The sequence below is a fragment of the Lepidochelys olivacea genome (genome assembly GCF_965140295.1).
Source record: "Lepidochelys olivacea isolate rLepOli2 genome assembly, chromosome: 3".
Classification (NCBI taxonomy): Eukaryota; Metazoa; Chordata; order Testudines; family Cheloniidae; genus Lepidochelys; species Lepidochelys olivacea.
In genome coordinates, this window is record NC_140413.1 from 167,481,948 (window position 1) to 167,499,885 (window position 17,938).

The 17,938-nt window shown below is 42.7% G+C and overlaps 1 protein-coding gene across 3 annotated transcripts; it reads right to left on the reverse strand.

Annotated features, from left to right (window-relative positions):
* Positions 1-5,194: 5,194 nt before the first annotated feature.
* On the reverse strand, positions 5,195-17,926 carry LOC311517554 (putative deoxyribonuclease TATDN3). 3 transcript variants are annotated; one of them, XM_084622463.1, is made up of 10 exons: positions 17,780-17,926; positions 16,834-16,866; positions 12,981-13,054; positions 12,010-12,094; positions 11,292-11,354; positions 9,078-9,187; positions 8,623-8,678; positions 7,416-7,528; positions 5,822-5,899; positions 5,197-5,438 (listed from the first exon to the last, which is right to left on the reverse strand). In XM_084622463.1, the coding sequence occupies exons 1-10, from the start codon at positions 17,837-17,839 to the stop codon at positions 5,295-5,297; spliced, it is 816 nt and encodes a 271-aa protein (XP_084478589.1). In that variant the 5' UTR covers positions 17,840-17,926; the 3' UTR covers positions 5,197-5,294. The 3 variants fall into 3 exon arrangements, with proteins under 3 accessions (XP_084478590.1, XP_084478589.1, XP_084478591.1); XM_084622465.1 differs by having other exon boundaries at positions 5,822-5,902; positions 17,780-17,903; XM_084622464.1 differs by lacking the exon at positions 5,822-5,899 and having other exon boundaries at positions 5,195-5,438.
* Between the last annotated feature and the right edge of the window lie 12 nt (positions 17,927-17,938).

Below are 17,938 nucleotides of genomic sequence, written 5' to 3' on the forward strand. Positions count from 1 at the left end.
GACACAGCTCACTACTTATTGCAATTACTTCAAAATGTCATAACATTTTTAAAAATCCTTTTTATATGACTAAAAATAACACGAGCTAATCAACCTGGATGAATTTTAAAATGTAATTTATCAGTCCTTAACTAAGATGTTTTTCTGTATTGCTCTCTGCGTAGACACTGATAACAGACTTTTCAGTATATTTTTAGTTTATTGTCAATGTTCCATTCCTGGTTCGTCTGTATTGCCTGTGTCATTGTAAGTGTAACGAATTCTGAAGTTAGCTATCTCAGAACACGTAGGGCCCACTCCTTCACTTACTGAAATTTGTTTGCAACATTGGACTGTAATGACATCAAATGTAGGATATTTGTCATGTGTGTTAGTGCATACAGCACAAGGTGAATTAAATGGTGGGTCTCCGCCCTCACCCTCATGCTTACATATCTATAGGAAAACATACAAAGACGGGGGGGCTGTTGTTCTTACAATTACCTCCAGAACATGTGTTTTGTTTAAAATGTTAAAGGAAATTTCATCCCATTAAGGATGGTTTAAAAAATTATTAGTAACTTCTAAAGTCTTGTTCTCAGATGCTCCATTAATAAAGGGCCCAATCGTTAGGCCCTCGACCTCCACGGAGTTCAATGGAAGTTGAGGAGGCTCACCATTGCCCAGGGTCAGTTTCAATGGCAATGGTCTGTAGGTACCTGATGGGGCACCCTCAACTTAAATGTAGCTAACTTAAAAATAAATAAATCGTATTTGTACCAGTTGCAAGTACAACCCCTGCCCTCAAGGCCTTGTGTCAGTCTGGGGTTTTGCAGTCACCTATATCGACAAAGAGGATAATCTATGTTCTTCCACTCAGCAAGAGGGGAGAGACCCATACAAATAGCAGAAGAAACTGACTAATGTCTTAATCCTGCAATAAGAGCCTCAATAGCAGACCCCAGCACCTGCATGTGGCTCCACCTGAAGCCAATGATGCTCCATGCAGACCAAGAGGCACCTGTGTGAACTTGTTTGTGGGATCGGGAGTCTAACTGACTAGATGAGGGAAATTGACTATCCACAGAATGCTGTCAAACTAACAAAATAAACACTCTGGAAAAAATAGAGAAAAAATATGTCTCTAATCTTTTCAAGTTATCATCTTAGGCATTACTTGTAATAATGGGAGATAAAACATTTGCACACTGAGGCATGACTTTTAAGTTGAGGGTTTACTCTTAACCATTAAGCAGGTCTAAGTCCATAGGCTGAAAAGAAGAAAAAATGGAAGCTGACAGTAGGGGTGTAGCGTGCACCCATTTCAAAGTTCTCTAGATGTATCTTGAGCTATACACTACCCTTGATCCATGCCCAGAAAATTCTGATAATGATACAGTGGAAGCTGTGCATGCAGGTGGCTCTGTCATTAATTATCCTTAATCAGGGTTCCCACTTAGACCCAAATGTTTACCTATTTGCAGTTCTTCTGTCTATTTCCTGTCTTTTAAAACAATAATACACATTGCAATTTATATATGAATGATTCAAATTCAGAAAAAGACAGACATTTTCTTAACTTGATAAGCTAATTAGGTGCAACTTATCTTAACACAGCCACTATCTGAGGAACAAGTAAAGCCAGCCTCCTCCAATGGTGATGCAGAAAAGTAATCATAGGGATGAAAATGTGAGGGAAAACAAGCACTTAAGGTGGACAGCAGTTACCTTCCATGTGACCTGGAAATAGGCTGCTTACATTTTACCTTACTTAGGGCTCGATCCTTCTCCCATTGAACAACAAACAGCAAAACTCCTACGGACTTCAAAGGCAACAGGCTGTCCCTGCTCTGTTGGCACCATGACTACAATTTGTCAGTCAGACATCCATTGGTGGTTCACAAAAAGCCAAGGATGTCAAACAGGAGTTCAGAACAGTGTTTTGTAAAAGATCTTCCAGAATAAAAAAAAAAAAAAAAGCAGCAGTTAAAAAAACTGTATCCATTAAGGGAGACAAGATTTGACTTGTCTACAGAGTGCGTTAGTCCACATTAGAGGGGTGTAAATTCTAATGCACATACGAGCATGTCATACATTAACTGGCCCATGTGGACCCTGCTGGCATATGCTAAAAAAATCCCCTACTGTGTGTTAATGTCTCATATGAAGGAGAGAGGCAATTCTTGATTTAGTCCTGACTGGAGTGCAGTATCTGGTCCAAGAGGTAACTATAACAGGACCGCTTGAAAATAGTGACCACAATATAACAACATTTAACATTCCTGTGATGGAAAGAAAACCTCAGCAGCCCAACACTGTGGCATTTAATTTCAGAAAGGGGAACTATGCAAAAATGAGGAGGTTAGTGAAACAGAAATTAAAAGGTACAGTGACTAGAGTGAAATCCCTGCAAGCTGCATGGACACTTTTCAAAGACCCCATAATAGAGGTCCAACTTAAATGTGTACCCAAATTAAAAAACACAGTAAAAGAACTAAAAAAGAGCCACCGTGGCTTAACAACCGTGTCAAAGAAGCAGTGAGAGATAAAAAGACATCTTTTAAAAAGTGGAAGTCAAATACTAGTGAGGTAAATAGAAAGGAGCATAAACACTGCCAAATTAAGTGTAAAAATGTAATAAGAAAAGCCAAAAAGGAGTTGAAGAACAGCTAGCCAAAACTCAAAAGGTGGTAATAAAATGTTTTTTAAGTACATCAGAAGCAGGAAGCCTGCTAAACAACCAGTGAGGCCACTGGACGATTGAGATACAAAAGGAGCACTTAAAGATGATAAAGTCATTATGGAGAAACTAAATGAATTCTTTGCTTCAGTCTTCATGGCTAAGGATGTTAGGGAGATTCCCAAACCTGAGCTGTCCTTTGTAGGTGACAAATCTGAGGAATTGTCACAGATTGAAGTGTCATTAGAGGAGGTTTTGGAATTAATTGATAAACTTAACAGTAACAAGTCACCGGGACCAGATGGCATTCACCCAAGAGTTCTGAAAGAACTCAAATGTGAAATTGTGGAACTATTAACTATGGTTTGTAACCTGTCCTTTAAATCAGCTTCTGTACCCACTGACTGGAAGATAGCTAATGTAACGCCAATATTTAAAAAGGGCTCTAGAGGTGATCCTGGCAATTACAGACTGGTAAGTCTAACGTCAGTACCGAGCAAATTAGTTGAAACAACAGTAAAGAATAAAATTGTAAGACGTATAGAAGAACATAAATTGTCGGGAAAAAGTCAACATGGTTTCTGTAAAGGGAGATCATGTCTTACTAATCTATTAGAGTTCTTTGAGGAGGGTCAACAAACGTGGACAAGGGGGATCCAGTGGACATAGTGTACTTAGATTTCCAGAAAGCCTTTGACAAGTTCCCTCACCAAAGGCTCTTACATAAATTAAGTTGTCATGGGATAAGAGGGAAGATCGTTCCATGGATTGAGAACTGGTTAAAAGACAGAGAACAAAGGGTAGGAATAAATGGTAAATTTTCAGAATGGAGAGGAGTAACTAGTGGTGTTCCCCAAGGGTCAATCCTAGGACCAATCCTATTCAACTTATTCATAAAAGATCTGGAGAAAGGGGTAAACAGTGAGGTGGCAACGTTTGCAGATGATACTAAACTGCTCAAGATAGTTAAGACCAAAGCAGACTGTGAAGAACTTCAAAAAGATCTCACAAAACTAAGTGATTGGGCAACAAAATGGCAAATGAAATTTAATGAGGTTAAATGTAAAGTAATGCACATTGGAAAAAATAACCCCAACTATACATACAATATGATGGGGGGCTAATTTAGCTACAACTAATCAGGAGAAAGATCTTGGAGTCATTGTGGATAGTTCTCTGAAGGTGTCCACACAGTGTGCAGAGGCAGTCAAAAAAGCAAACAGGATGTTAGGAATCATTTAAAAACGGGATAGATAAGATGGAGAATATCTTATTGCCCTTATATAAATCCATGGTACGCCCACATCTTGAATGGCATACAGATGTGGTTTCCTCATCTAAAAAAAGATATACTGGCATTGGAAAAGGTTCAGAGAAGGGCAACTGAAATGATTAGGGGTTTGGAACGGGTCCCATATGAGGAGAGATTAAAGAGGCTAGGACTTTTGAGCTTGGAAAAGAGGAGACTGAAGGGGGATATGATAGAGGTATATAAAATCATGAGTAGTGTAGAGAAAGTCAATAAGGAAAAGTTATTTACTTGTTCCCATAATATAAAAACTAGGGGCCACCAAATGAAATTAACGGGCAGCAGGTTTAAAACAAATAAAAGGAAGTTCTTCAGTCAGCGCACAGTCACCCTGTGGAACTCCTTGCCTGAGGAGGTTGTGAAGGCTAGGACTATAACAAGGTTTAAAAGAGAACTAGATAAATTCATGGAGGTTAAGTCCATTAATGGCTATTAGCTAGGATGGGTAAGGAATGGTGTCCCTAGCCTCTGTTTGTCAGAGGGTGGAGATGGATGGCAGGAGAGAGATCACTTGATCATTACCTGTTAGGTTCACTCCCCCTGGGGCACCTGGCATTGGTCACTGTCGACAGACAGGATACTGGGTTGGATGGACCTTTGGTCTGACTCAGTATGGCCATTCTTATGTTCTTATGAAACGGACACACCCTATAGACAAGTCTTAGGTTTTAAAACACATACAAACATTTGATACATGGAAGACATGGGCCCAGACCACAACGCTGGGATGCAGATTTGAACTTGCCAGAGTTTGGAGCGTTCGGACACAGGGTTTTGGTTCAGGTCAGGTCCAGCTCTGGTGTAGAAGTGTAGAGTGGCCATCGACTGGGAAAGGAGAACAGATTTTCTCTCGCTGTCCTGTTTTAACACAGTAACTCCACAGAGACCCCACATTCTGCCCCCTTACTCAGCTGGGCCCTAGGAGTAACAATTAGGGTACTATGAAGATAATATCTCTGACTATTGGGATGATATCCTGAGCCTGTTGAAGTTGATGGGAGTTTGGCCATTGACTTCAATAGGGCCAGGATTTTACTTAGTGTTTAGTTAAGTCAGGCAGCCATAGTATTAATTCACCGATATGAGAGAGACCCTTCTTCCATATTTATTTAGTCAACTAATATGAATCTATATCTGGACCAGATATCAGAAGGATGAGTGTGTAACAAGATATAAGAGAGATCCATCATACTCATAACTTTCATTTAAATAACATGTATATTTTCTGAATTATTTGACAGCAAAATTATGCAGGACAGACAGATTTTTTTATTGCACGTTAGCTGTTGGGGCATAATGTAATTGAAAATTTTAAATATTTTTGGTCTATTTCAAGAGACATTTCTGAAGTTTGGGAAACACTTTCAGTGCATTCTGCGTCGTCACTTCTATAACTTCTTCCACTGGGATTCCTTTCATTTTGGCAATATACTCTGCAGCAATGAAAATATTCTTTGGTTCATTTCTCACCTGCAATGTACAAAAACAGAGAATAAATTAAAGAATCTGCAATGACAGTGTCAGATTCAATTTATCTTCAGAACCCGTTGTTACAAACAGTTTCAAATATACCATTGATAGGGCCTTAAATGTAATTTCTCTATTTGTTCATCCTCCACCAGTCCCCTCTCAATCTATTCCTGCAATTGGCAAGAGCCTTCTCCTGTGTAGTCCCTGCCTTTTGGAACTGGCTCCTTGTATCACTCTGCCTTATCAACCTGCTATCTCTTTTCCAATTTCATTTGACAATGTCTTTCCTTCCTTGACTCTGCCTATTTAATTTTTGCTCTCTGTTACTGTTCTCAGTAAGCTACATTTTTAGAAATGCAGATCTGGAAAAACCAACAATTTACCTGTTTTTCAGGACCTAGTGCAGGAGAGTCGGTTTCTAAGCACATACATTCTAAGGGCAACTGTTTCACAAGCTTCTGCTTCTTAAAGGAAACAAGAAATCTATTAAATGGCTCATTCACTCAACTAGGAAAAAAAGCAGAGAGAGAGAGAGAGGGAGGGAGGGAGGGAGGGAGGGAGGGAGGTATGTTTCATGTTAATGGCATGGCAGTAATACATGTGGGGATCTTGTAAATATATTTTTGCTAATTGCACAATTAGGAAGTAATAAAAATGGTCAAGAATATATGAACTACTTTATAATGAAGTCTCCATAAAATACATGATGCCACCCTTACTGAAGCACTCAGCCCATTATTATCTATTAAATCAAGTAATATTATTGCACATTTAAAAAAAAAAACTGCATTAGGGTTACAAAGTAAAGCACTCAAAAGCTCAGATATACCAGAATCAAAGTTGCCTTTGCAACCCTAATTCATCCTCTTGTGCAGATGTCTTACAATACAATATTTAATTACATGCTTGCAAACTATTTTTTTCTCCTCCAGTCTTGTCCCACCTCCCATCCCCAGGGTTCTTGTCCCAATCTATTCCCGCATCCTAGTCTGGCTCTTGTCCTTTCTGCATTCAAATCAGGCAGCTGCTTCCTCCTCCAACTGCCTGGGCCCAGTGGGGGGTTACTAGAGCACAGGAGAGACAGGCTCCCTGCTCTCATTTCAGGTGACCAAACCCAGCACAACCTCCAGCGATCCAGGGAAAGTCCTGCTTGGCCTGGGGCTGGAGTGTGCCTAGTGTGGATAGGATCTCTGAAGAATAAAATCTAAAGTCTCTGCTGAGCATGTGCAAACTGCAGTTCTTCATGGACACATAAGTTGGCCAAATTAGGGTGGATTTTCACAGGAACAGCATAAGGCTCATTCCTGGCACACAAGTCTCCCCTTGCCAAATTCTGAGTCCCTACTCCACAGCAAGGGAGCACTAGAGCTTTCCAAAGAAAAGGTCACCAGAAGTTAACATGGGTGAAACTACATATTATAGGGCAGTAGTCGGCAAACTTTGAGAAGTGGCGTGCCAAGTCTTCATTAATTTAAGGTTTCGCATGCCAGTAATAAATTTTACATTTACAGGGCCCCCTCCGACGGAATCCTGTGCCGGCAGCAGGCTGAGCAGTGCCAGTGGCTGGGACCCCAGCTGGCAGGGGCCGGCAGACAGAACCCCAGACAGGCAGCGCAGGTGGCAGATGGAACCCAAGACCAGCAGCACACTGAGCCTCTCAGCCCACTGCCAGTCTGAGGTTCTGGCCGCCAGCCCTGCTTAGCCCACTGCTGGCCCGGGGTTCTGTCCATCCAGGCCGGCAGCGGGTTGAGCAGGGCCGGTGGCCGGGACCCTGGCTGGCAGCAGAGTGCCACTAAAATCAGCTCGGGTGTCGCCCTTGGCACGCGTGCCACAGGTTGTCGACTCCTGTTATAGCGGTTTTATTAAACAAAACAAAAAATCAGCATAACAGAAAGTAATAGTTTCTTTGTGATAAACTGTGGGTTACAGGCTGCAATCCCCAAATACTGAGATAGGACTAGCCCCTTTGAACTTTACCTGTTCACTTCTTATAATGGAAGGAGGAATGGAGAAGAAATATCCAGCCTTCACTCCTTCCATCGCCACAGATGGCCTCCCGTCAAATGCATGGAGCAACACCTTTTCAGCGCCTACAGAGAGCCAAACCAATGAGGAAGTAACTATATTCATGGTAGGACTAGGATGTCACCTCCTAGTACTAGAACCCATGGTCTCACTGTACTCTAGGATTACAGTGCTTTGAAGAGGAGCAGAGTCAGAACTGCTGCTGGGATGCCAGCACAGCTGGTGCTTACGGTGTCAGACAGTTTATAGAATAGGTCAGGTGGAGGGGCGGGATGTGGAGAAGAAGAGCCAGTTACAAGAGGAGCCATGTGGGGAGATATGATTGGGATTGCAAGCAGAGACAGCCGAGGGAGGGAGGGAGATAGCACCATGGGAACAATTCTAATCTCTTTCTCTTGAAAGCATTGTAGTTTGAGGAAAGCACAGTTGGACCAAGGAGTTTCTGTCAGGAGCGGACATCATCATTCTAACATAATAGAGGCAAACAGAAATTACATTCACTTTCCCTCCTTTCTTATTTTTACAGGTTTCCCCCCATTAAGTAAGGCAAATAGAGCAATAATGAAGAGATGAAAAAGAAGACCTATTAAATCACCGTAGTCCATTCCCCTACCAGTGCAGGATACCATCCCCCAGGAGTGTGAATATTTGATATTAAACTGATACAACACTTGATCTTAGTTCAAAACACAAGAGATACCAGAGCCTTAATTTTTTTATCAATCTGTTTTAATAATGCCATGATTCCACTTCATGAGCTCCAAGACTTAAGCTGTAGAAGTATCATATCAGTTAATTGCCTGTAACACTATTTGAGATGTATTTAAAATTTCCACCTTTTAAAAATAAAGTAAAATGTTAATGCCAACCTGGAAAGTTTGATGTTCTGAGCAGATGCTGAGCATGGATATGGATCTGTCAGAAGGTGTATCTGAACTGACAAACTGCTAGTCGCTAAGGCAATCTGAACTGTTCTTCAAACAAACAGTAAATCCCATAAATCAAAATTACAGTACTTTGAGAAGGACCTCCATAACTGTACCCATCCAACTTTGTGTACGCAAACTGACATGCATGATAAGGAGATATGGTAAAACCAAAGAAAGGCTGCTGAAAAAAACCTGAATTTTTAATAGCATGAAGTGACCCAAAAAAGTACCTTGTTCTTTTAGGAGGTTAATGGTTGGTCTTCCAGCTGAACGAGAATGGACGTTTCTAGTGAAGAAAAGAAAAGCTAGTATGAGGAAATTAAGCAGAGTATTTTTTTAAAATAAGATTAACTGATTTGACAGCAATTTTTATAGCACCATTCACCAAGAAAGATTCGCTAAGAACTTTACAAACTTATATAAAGAAATTACTTCAGCCATCATGAAAATACAGTAGCAACAGTCTAGGACAAGAAGAGAAGAAGACTACTATATACAATTGAAACTACAGGGGGTATCCCAAGTAGGCAGAATGTAATTACCATGTTGTAATTTGGCCAAGACAATAAAGTCAATACCTTACTTTTCTAAGTGCTGTGGGCTCTTTAATAACTACAGATATGGAGGAATTTGATTTTAGGTCTCCTCTGAAACACAATAACCTGTCAATATAAACAAGACCTACAAAGGCAAATCCAGTCTTTTCGCTAATTGAATCTGTTTGGTCAAGACTTGTCTTTGTTCTTGCTTCTGTTCATCCGTGCTGGCAAATCTGGGAGTGAAATCTAGTCCAACCTACAGCACAAGAGGAGACATAAGAAAATTTCACCAACCTGGTTCCTTTACATACTAGTCTGCAGTTCAGTAAAGAAACTGTTTTTCAGTCCTGCCAGTCAATTTTAAATGTATACATTTGGGAGAGATTGCCATTAAAATGAGCTCTATAGCAAACGGTCTTATCAACTTAGCTTCAACATTCAATTTATTTTCAACTCTGAAGGTGTTTGAGAGACCCAAGAACTTTATTCAACATTTTAACCTATATATGATTTTTGTGCAGCTATAACCATTGTTTAACAATGATTTCCAAACTAAAGCCCCATATCCAGAGTCCTCTGAATTCCAAGGGAAGTTTGATTCAGATCTGAACCTGTAGCTCAAGCCCATTTCTAGTGAAGTCAGCCAGCTGTATAGTATTGGAATTAAATATTTGAAGTTGATTTTTAAGTTTGTGAAAGGTTCACAGCTGTACCAGCCGAAGTCCTTGACTTATCTACAGAACAGGTGCATCATGACAAATTTACCTATACTGACATGTCAGTGTGACTCAACTCTGTACAGGGTCAGAGGGTAAACCAAAGGGCATCCAGGTATAAGAGGATCCTTCATACTTATTTAATTCTCTCTGCTAAGACTGCAGGCAAGATTGTCATTTGTTGTGGTGGTTTTGAGATATGACCATGTGTCTGAGCCCACTTCCTGCAGGCTCAGATATGACCAATCACCTGTCACACAAGCCACTGTACAGCTATTCTCCTTCATGTCCTGTAATAAACTGTCATGTAGCATTACCTGTGCTCTCATGTTGCTCTGCTGCATTCCACCCTGAATTTCAGTGGCGATTCAAGTGAACACTATGAATTCCCTATCTATTACACTGTGTTTTGAGGGTCAGTAAATTGACATTTTTAGTTTTATTTCAATACATTCCTACATACATGATTTCTGAAGCACTGTGGAATCCACTGAGAGGAAGTAATAACAGCTTTACTTACATTAATTAAGCAAGCCTCAAACCACAACAGCATATAAAACCACACTACAGTTTAGGACAGGAAGTAAAGGAGAATCCCAGCCAAACAAAACTGCTGAGGCAAATTAGGAAAGCAGAATGCAAGTACCTCAGTGGGAATTTGGCCAGGACACTGAGGTGGACACCTGTAATCTGATGAAACGTGCAATGGGATCTTTAATGAACCAAGTTCGTCAGGACCTTGGTTTTATATCTCATCCTAAAAACAGCAGCTTCAGCAGCAGTGTCCCTGCACCATACCTCAGTTCAGTACTGAGTCACAGGTAAGAAATCAGCAACTGAACCATGGACACTGCTTTCCATAGTCCCTAAATGGTCAGTGGAGATCTCCCATCCAAGAACTGACCCAGCTTGATCACACTTTGCTCTCAAAATCACCACACAAGTTGGCAGGGCTGCAAGTGAAAGGTAGTATGTATATTTAAGATATTTCATACCAAGTCCACACTATTAACTAAATATAAAATAAAAAGTAGCTAATAGCTTTTAAAATGTCCTCCTTTTCAGTCAACCTTTACTGTCAAGTTCCATTGGCGCTTTCCTATTGGGCTGAAATCAAAATCTTGAATTATTCTTAGCAGGAAAAGGCAGCTGCAAGGAGCAGGATGGGTCAGGAAACTCTAAAAATGAGAAGTACAATTGAAAAATCTTGAGAGAAAAAGTGGGGGAACGGGAAAGACTGGGGGCAGGAGAGAAGGATGATAAAAAATGCTATTACTGTATTTTTCTTCTATTTTTTTCAGGCTATTCCCTTACTGCTGTGTGAATGGTAATTCCCTTCGCCAATTTATTTATTTGAAGGGCATTAATGGCAGATTCAGAGGTAGACAAAAAAATTTCCCGTTCAGATGAAAAATTAGCACTGCAGAGTAAATGGAAGCTGGGGGAGCAGGGAGCTGCATCAGTGAAGTATATGAAGGAAAACATTTTCAGTGCTGGAATGACAGGTCAGGTTCTCCAGCTGCTCAGATTATTAGTATCACTTTTTGTTTCTATAGAACTGATGATGTGCTAAGTGCTTGTAACTCAGAGGACCTATGCTGGCAAAAAAAGAGGATTTAAACAAACCACAGAACTTCTACTTACCTCTCCAACTGCCAACAATCTATCTTTATAGAGTTCTATAAGTGGCAATGCAGCATCCAGGTCCTGCAAGAAGAAAAACAAAGAAATTAAAGAAACAACCCTCTATCCTTGCAAAGCAAGATCAGGATGAATTCAGTTCCACTGTGATATAGAACCACGTAATCTGTTGCCTGTGTACCTTGAAACATGCTCCTACAGTAGGCTGGGGTGGGAAGGAACAGGCTGTCAGGTTTTAAGATCCTGCAAGGCCATTGTGCCTTAAAGTTTATTTTTTAGATGAGTGGAACATGTAATTATCTCTTCAAGACAAGATCTATTAATATCCTGAACATGCCAGCTGTTAGTCTGAGTGCAAACAGTCACCAAATATGGTCAGGGCATGGACACAGATGTATACATCTCTCTTTAGTCTTCCACTCCCCATGGAAGTGGAGGGACAGCTAAATGTGCATGTTCATTATGTTGATTGTAAGCAGATCATCCACTCCACTGGAACCCTCTGCAAAACAGAGAGCCAAATGATTTCAGTAGCATTTTGCTTGAGTATTAACAGAATCAAAGACGAGTAAGGACCTTGGGATTTGATCCACAGTGTTTTCTGTATTATGGCAACTTGTACAGTTTAGGTTGGATTTATTTTAAATGTTAAATGAGTCAATTCTGAATGCCTGCTGCTTGGCCCAATCTGGACATGTGGCAATTAAGAGTTTATTTATACCTTTAAAGTAACACTGCATTGTTCCTCTGGGGGAATACCTTGAACTGGATGAACTCCCAGACATGGCAAGACGAACGCTGGGTACCTAGAAATGAGAAATACATTAACAGTGGGAAAGATCACAAAGCATGCTACATCATGACTATTGTAAAGAACTAGAGAAAAAAATATTAACTAATCAATTAAGGCTACAGTACATTCCTTGTCATTCCAATAACCAGCAATCCACTTGAGCAGCAGCACATCTTATGCCTCGTGCCAGAGAATGAAAGTCAGAGCACCTGGGTTCTATTCTTGCCTCTGACTGGACTTGCTCTCTGACATTGAGCAAGTCACAGCCAGGCTTTCAAAAGTCTTCTCTGATTTTTGGATGTCCAATTTGACACATGTAGTGCCTGATTTTCTAAGGTTTGGGTGCTGAGCACCTCTGAAAATCAGACCATGAGTGTTGGATCCGAAGAAATTGAAGAAACTGAAATCAGTAGTCTCTCTGAAAATTTTAGCCTCAACATCTCTGGGTGTCAATTTCCCTCCCTCTGTAAAATGTGGGAAAATAGCTCCTTCACAAGGATGTTGTGAAGTTTAATTAAAGTTTATAAAGAACTTTGAGATCCTCAGTTGAAAGGAACTACAGAAAAGCACATAGGAGCTTCAGTCACAGACCTGGACCCCATTGTGTTAGGCATTGTTCGAACACAGAACCAGAAGACAGTCCCTGCCCCAAGAAACTTACAGTCTAAATAAGGCTTTGCTGCATCCCATGAACAGCCCTTAATCCTGCTCTGTCCTTTGGGTACTGCTCATGTACAGTCGCAACCTGTGTTTTCTTTTTCTCCCTTTCCATAGGACGTGCTTTCCTTGATGTTTTGAATCCCACAGACCGACCTTATCTAACTGCTCTGCAGTCATTTAAAAATAACTATTGTTTTAATCACATGCAAAGACGACAAAGTCGTTGGAATAAACAATACCTTTCTGAAAGATGGATAATTTTTTCAAATTCTCCTGAGTGTTCAGCAACTGCCACAAGGGCCAAAACTTTAGCCTGAAACAATAGGAAATAAAATCTCTGTAGCATAGAGGAGCAAATGGAAATCCTAGATTAACTTCCTCGCTTGACAGAACTTCCAGGCTCTCTCATAGTCTGCATTTAATTGATAAAAATTAGGTGGGGATATTTCATGTAAAATGAACCCTTCTCAGGAAAGCTTAGTGCTGGGGTGGGATTTGGGAGAGAAGGTTTAAATTCCATGTGTTCCTAGCAACCAGCCCTGTGCCACCTACTGGTACAAGTACTGAAAACAAAAATCAGAATAGTTTTGAAAAATGTCCATGAATTCAGAATTTTTTAAAGACAACAGGGTATTTTTAAAGAATAGGGTAGGTTAGGTATTTAAGAGTCCAAAACAAATTAATAAGCCCTGTGCTTTTTGGCACATCTAATGTAGGTTAAACAGGGGGAACATGACATCTCAGGGTTTTGGTAATGAGCTATGGAACATTTCAACTCGAGACCACTATCTCAAATACAACTAGATGGAAGCAAAAGCATGCCCGTAAAATCAATGAAAAGACTCCAGTTAATGTCAATAAGAGCTAGGTCAGTAATAAGTGAAAGTTTATTCTATCTGATGGCTGTCATGGTGGTCTAGGTAATAGCCAAATGGTAAACCAACACATTTATTACTTATTGATAGCCTTGTGGCAATCTCAGCACCAAGGACTGAATAGCCATGGAAACTGAAGTACCCAATTGCTCCTAGAATTGGCAGCTCTAAAGTCAGGATGAGAAATGCCAGCATCATACCACAGGGAAGTTTGCATGAGTGCTGCTCCTATTGTAACTCTTCTGTGATAAAGGATTTCAGTTTACTACACTGGCACTAAAGCAACCTGTACCAACATTTATATGAATGATATTAGAAAACCATTATTACATGAAACACACTCAATTTTGACTAATAAGTAAGACAACGAAATAAGAAAAAATAGGTGAATTAGAAAGAAACCCTGCCCTCCTAATAAGGATTTTTCCATAGGATCTATGAAGAAACAGAAATGACAGTTGATTTTCCTGTCCATATAATGCTAGCAAAAGCATCTTAACCATAAATAGTTCCTTTAAGAATGACATGCTACATACAAAGTCATGGCTTCAGAAAAATATAATGCATTCAACAAGATTTGTCTTTCTCAAAATATAACCCCAACTATTTGCCTGCAAAAGACTAGACCTTGATCCTGCAAGTTACTCCATGTAGAGAAACCACTGCACCTGCCCAGAGTCGGTTAACTTCACTGGGGCCGGGTACAAACTGGGTGGTCCTTTAAGGCAAGCTGGGCTCAGCTTTGCCTCTAACCAGACAACTATCCTCAAGCTGAGTGTGATGGAGACTTAATTATGACTAACCCCAGCTGCAAGGAAGGAGGGGAATCAGAGAGAGGACTCCTTAAACAGATCTGGGAACTCAGTCTGGAGAGGAGGAAAAGGGGTTTCCGTTCTATGGAAATCAAGCTGGAAAAGATCTACAGGAAGTAGGTCAGGCTCCTGTGAGGGTGAGCGGAGGCCCTTGGATAGGGCCTGTAAAGAGCAGGGAGATTCCTGAGATGTGCTGGTGCTGCCAGAGTATCTAGCAAGGCAAGGCAGTGGCGGGGAAGCCTGCTGAGGAGATGTAACATAGGAGAAACTCTGTAGGGCCCAGAAATAGGGGCAAAAAGGCAGAGAACTTCAGTGTAGCCTAAGAGGTGCAAAGTATTATTAGTGAAAATATTTATTTGGACTTAGTTGGACCTCTTGTTACCCCAAAAGGGGACTGAATTTTTCAGTGTTCTGGAGGACCCAACCAGACAGGCCCTGGTGGGGCTAAGGAAGTGATCACTAGAGGGGCTAGAAATGAAGACCCCTGCCACCCATCATCCAGGCATGAGGGGGAAACCTTGAGGTGAAGACATGCAATTACAGGGTTCCATTCAGGCATGAGTTGGCCCACAAAGAATGGTAGAGAAGTCAGTGGGGCTCTATGGGAAGTCAGTTGGCCTGGCTGTGCAGAGCAGTTTGCAGGATCAGTCCCCAAGTCACTAAAGTTCCTGGACAAAGCACAGCCAGTGGAGGCTTTTACTTTATTACTAATAGACCCTAAGCCGGGCTGTTGTCTAGCTTGTCCTTCTTCTCAGATGAAATAAACACAGTTGTAACACTCCAGGCCCCCCCCCCCAGGGGGTCCCCATGGGGGAGGCAGATTAGCATTGTATATGCACTGTCTATTGCTAATGCTGTTGCAAGCATTGCAGGGCAATTTGGGAAGGGTTAAAGGTGGGAGTGGAAAATTCTTTTGCAGGCTGCAAAAGGTTAAAGAGGAAAAAAAGAGAGGGCAAAAAACGGGTTAACTTAACACTGCAGCTAGCAAGCTTAGTCCAACAATAAGACTCTGGCCCCAGTCCAAGGTCACAGCTCTAGACAAAAAAATATTTTACCCAGCTACAGCCAGCCATAAAAAAAGAAAAAATACACTGAACCAGGGCTGCAGAAATGGAAAACACTGGCGAGACGATGAAGGGGGAGCAGAGCTTTGCGTCCCTGGAGCCATTGTGTTTTGGGAAAGCGGAGAAGACCACAAAAAGCTGGTTTGAACTGGCACAAAAAGCACCAGAAACAGAAGTCCCTGACCAAGATGCCCCCAAAGGACCCTAAGGTTTAAAACCCTCCCGAGAGCTAAAGCAAACTGGAGATCACAGCGGACTCTGGACAACCTGTGCGCACAGGACAAAACTCCCGTCCACTCCTCCCTCTCTTCTTCTTCTGTTACACCCTGGCCTGGCCAGCCTCGGGTAGTGCGGGTGTGAGTATTAAAGTAGGTTAGGACTTGGGGCACTAACGCTTTCTTCCTTCCTCTGAGTGATGTGGGGAACGCCCCTCCCGCTCCCCAGCACTCTCCGCTGTTATTTTATCAATAAAGCTTTAAAACTCAGTTACGTGGTATGCTCCATCATCTCCTCCCTAAAAATCATGCGGCCTCAGCCTGATCACCTGACACCCCAGGCAGATTGGTAACTTAAATCTGTCACAGTTTTGGTGGAGAATATGGTCACTGTCACAGATGACTTGAGATCTGTAAATCAAAATCTCCCAAATTCTAATCTCAGCTCTGACATGGACTCCTATTGTGAAGCTGAATTCCTCACTTCACTTCTCTACCTCAGTTTCCTCCATCTATACAATGGGAATAATAATGAATACTGTGAAGATTACTTCATGTTTGTATAGAGCAGTGGTTCTCAAACTTTTGCACTGGTGATCCCTTTCAAATAGCAAGTCTCTGGGTGTGACCCCCCCTTATAAATTAAAAACACTTTTTTTATATATTTAACATCATTATAAATGCTGGATGCAAAGCAGGGTTTGGGGTGGAGGCTGACAGCTCGTGACCCCCCCATGTAATAACCTTGTGACCCCCTGAGGGGTCCCGACCCCCCAGTTTGAGAACCCCTGGTATAGTCTGGAAGTGCTGAATATTCAGACTTCATTAGGCTTCCTATAAATTCCACCTTTAACCAAATGTTGTGTTGCTAGCCATCCTGTATTTTAAAATATAAAACTTTGTGCTCAGCTAACAGGAAACGTGCAATGTTGGTATAAGGCCCAGATCCTGCAAACACACAAGCTCATGCATAACTCTAGAAATGTGGGTAGCATTATTGACCTCAATGAGGCCACTCATATGCCTAAACTTAAGCATGTGTGTAAGTGTTGACAGGAGCAAGACCCATGTTTAGTAAATAGCAAATACTTTGCAACTATGGAAAAATGCCAGTATAGTTACCCACCTTCTTTGCTTCTTCCAATATGTCCTCAATATCCTGAAAGAGATTATAATGTTTTATTGGAAACCTGAATCAGAGGGGGCAACAAAATTTTTAAAATGACAAGTGTCTACTCTTTTAAGGGCTCTGCAAATAGAGCGAGAGCTGAAGGGCTACAGTGGAAAAGTCATGGATGATGCCACAGGGCTGGAAAACACCCATCTGTGAGATGCAAACCTTCCACTTGGGGAAAAGCAGCCCCAGCAATCCCTGAGCAGCCCCTCACACACCAAAGCAAGGGCCCCTGATGCAAAGCATTGGGGGTGGGGAGCAAGGTGGAAGGGGTGAGCAAGGGGCAGGAGGGGGTGAAATCCAAATGGGAGGGTTAAGAGTGTAGATAGGCTGGGGGGGTAGAACCTGATAGGGTAGGGAGGGGTAATCAGGGGCAGAAGGGGGTCCCAGTGGGGCAGACCAAGGGGCAGGACAGGGGGACTGGTTGGGCAAGGTCCCAATAGGGTACAAAGGGAAGTTGCCAAGAGGCAAGAGGGGGGTGCTGGTGGAGTGGGGAAGGGGGTGACCAAGGGGCAGAGTCCCGAGGGGGGGTGACGGAGGGGCGGGAGGGGGGTGCTGGTGGAGTGGGGCGGGGGTGACCAAGGGGCAGGGTCCCGAGGGGGGGTGACGGAGGGGCGGGAGGGGGGTGCTGGTGGAGTGGGGAGGGGGGTGACCAAGGGGCAGGGTCCCGAGGGGGGGTGACGTAGGGGCAGGAGGGGGGTGCTGGTGGAGTGGGGAGGGGGGTGACCAAGGGGCAGAGTCCCGAGGGGGGGTGACGTAGGGGCGGGAGGGGGGGCTGGTGGAGTGGGGCGGGGGTGACCAAGGGGCAGGGTCCAGTAGGGCACGGAGGGGGGTGACCAAGGGGCAGGGTCCCGATGGGCAGGGGGTGAGCAAAGGCCGCCCCCGGGCTGCTCCGCACCCGCTCAAAGTCCGGCGCCGCGAGGTGGCAGTGACAATCCACCGGTCCCGCGGCCCCCATCCCGAGCGCCCCAGGCCGGAACGGCTGAGGGGTGCCAGGTTTCCACCCGGACAGGTGACCTGAGGCGCCGGTGCACGAAGGGCGGGCGGGTTCCGCTTC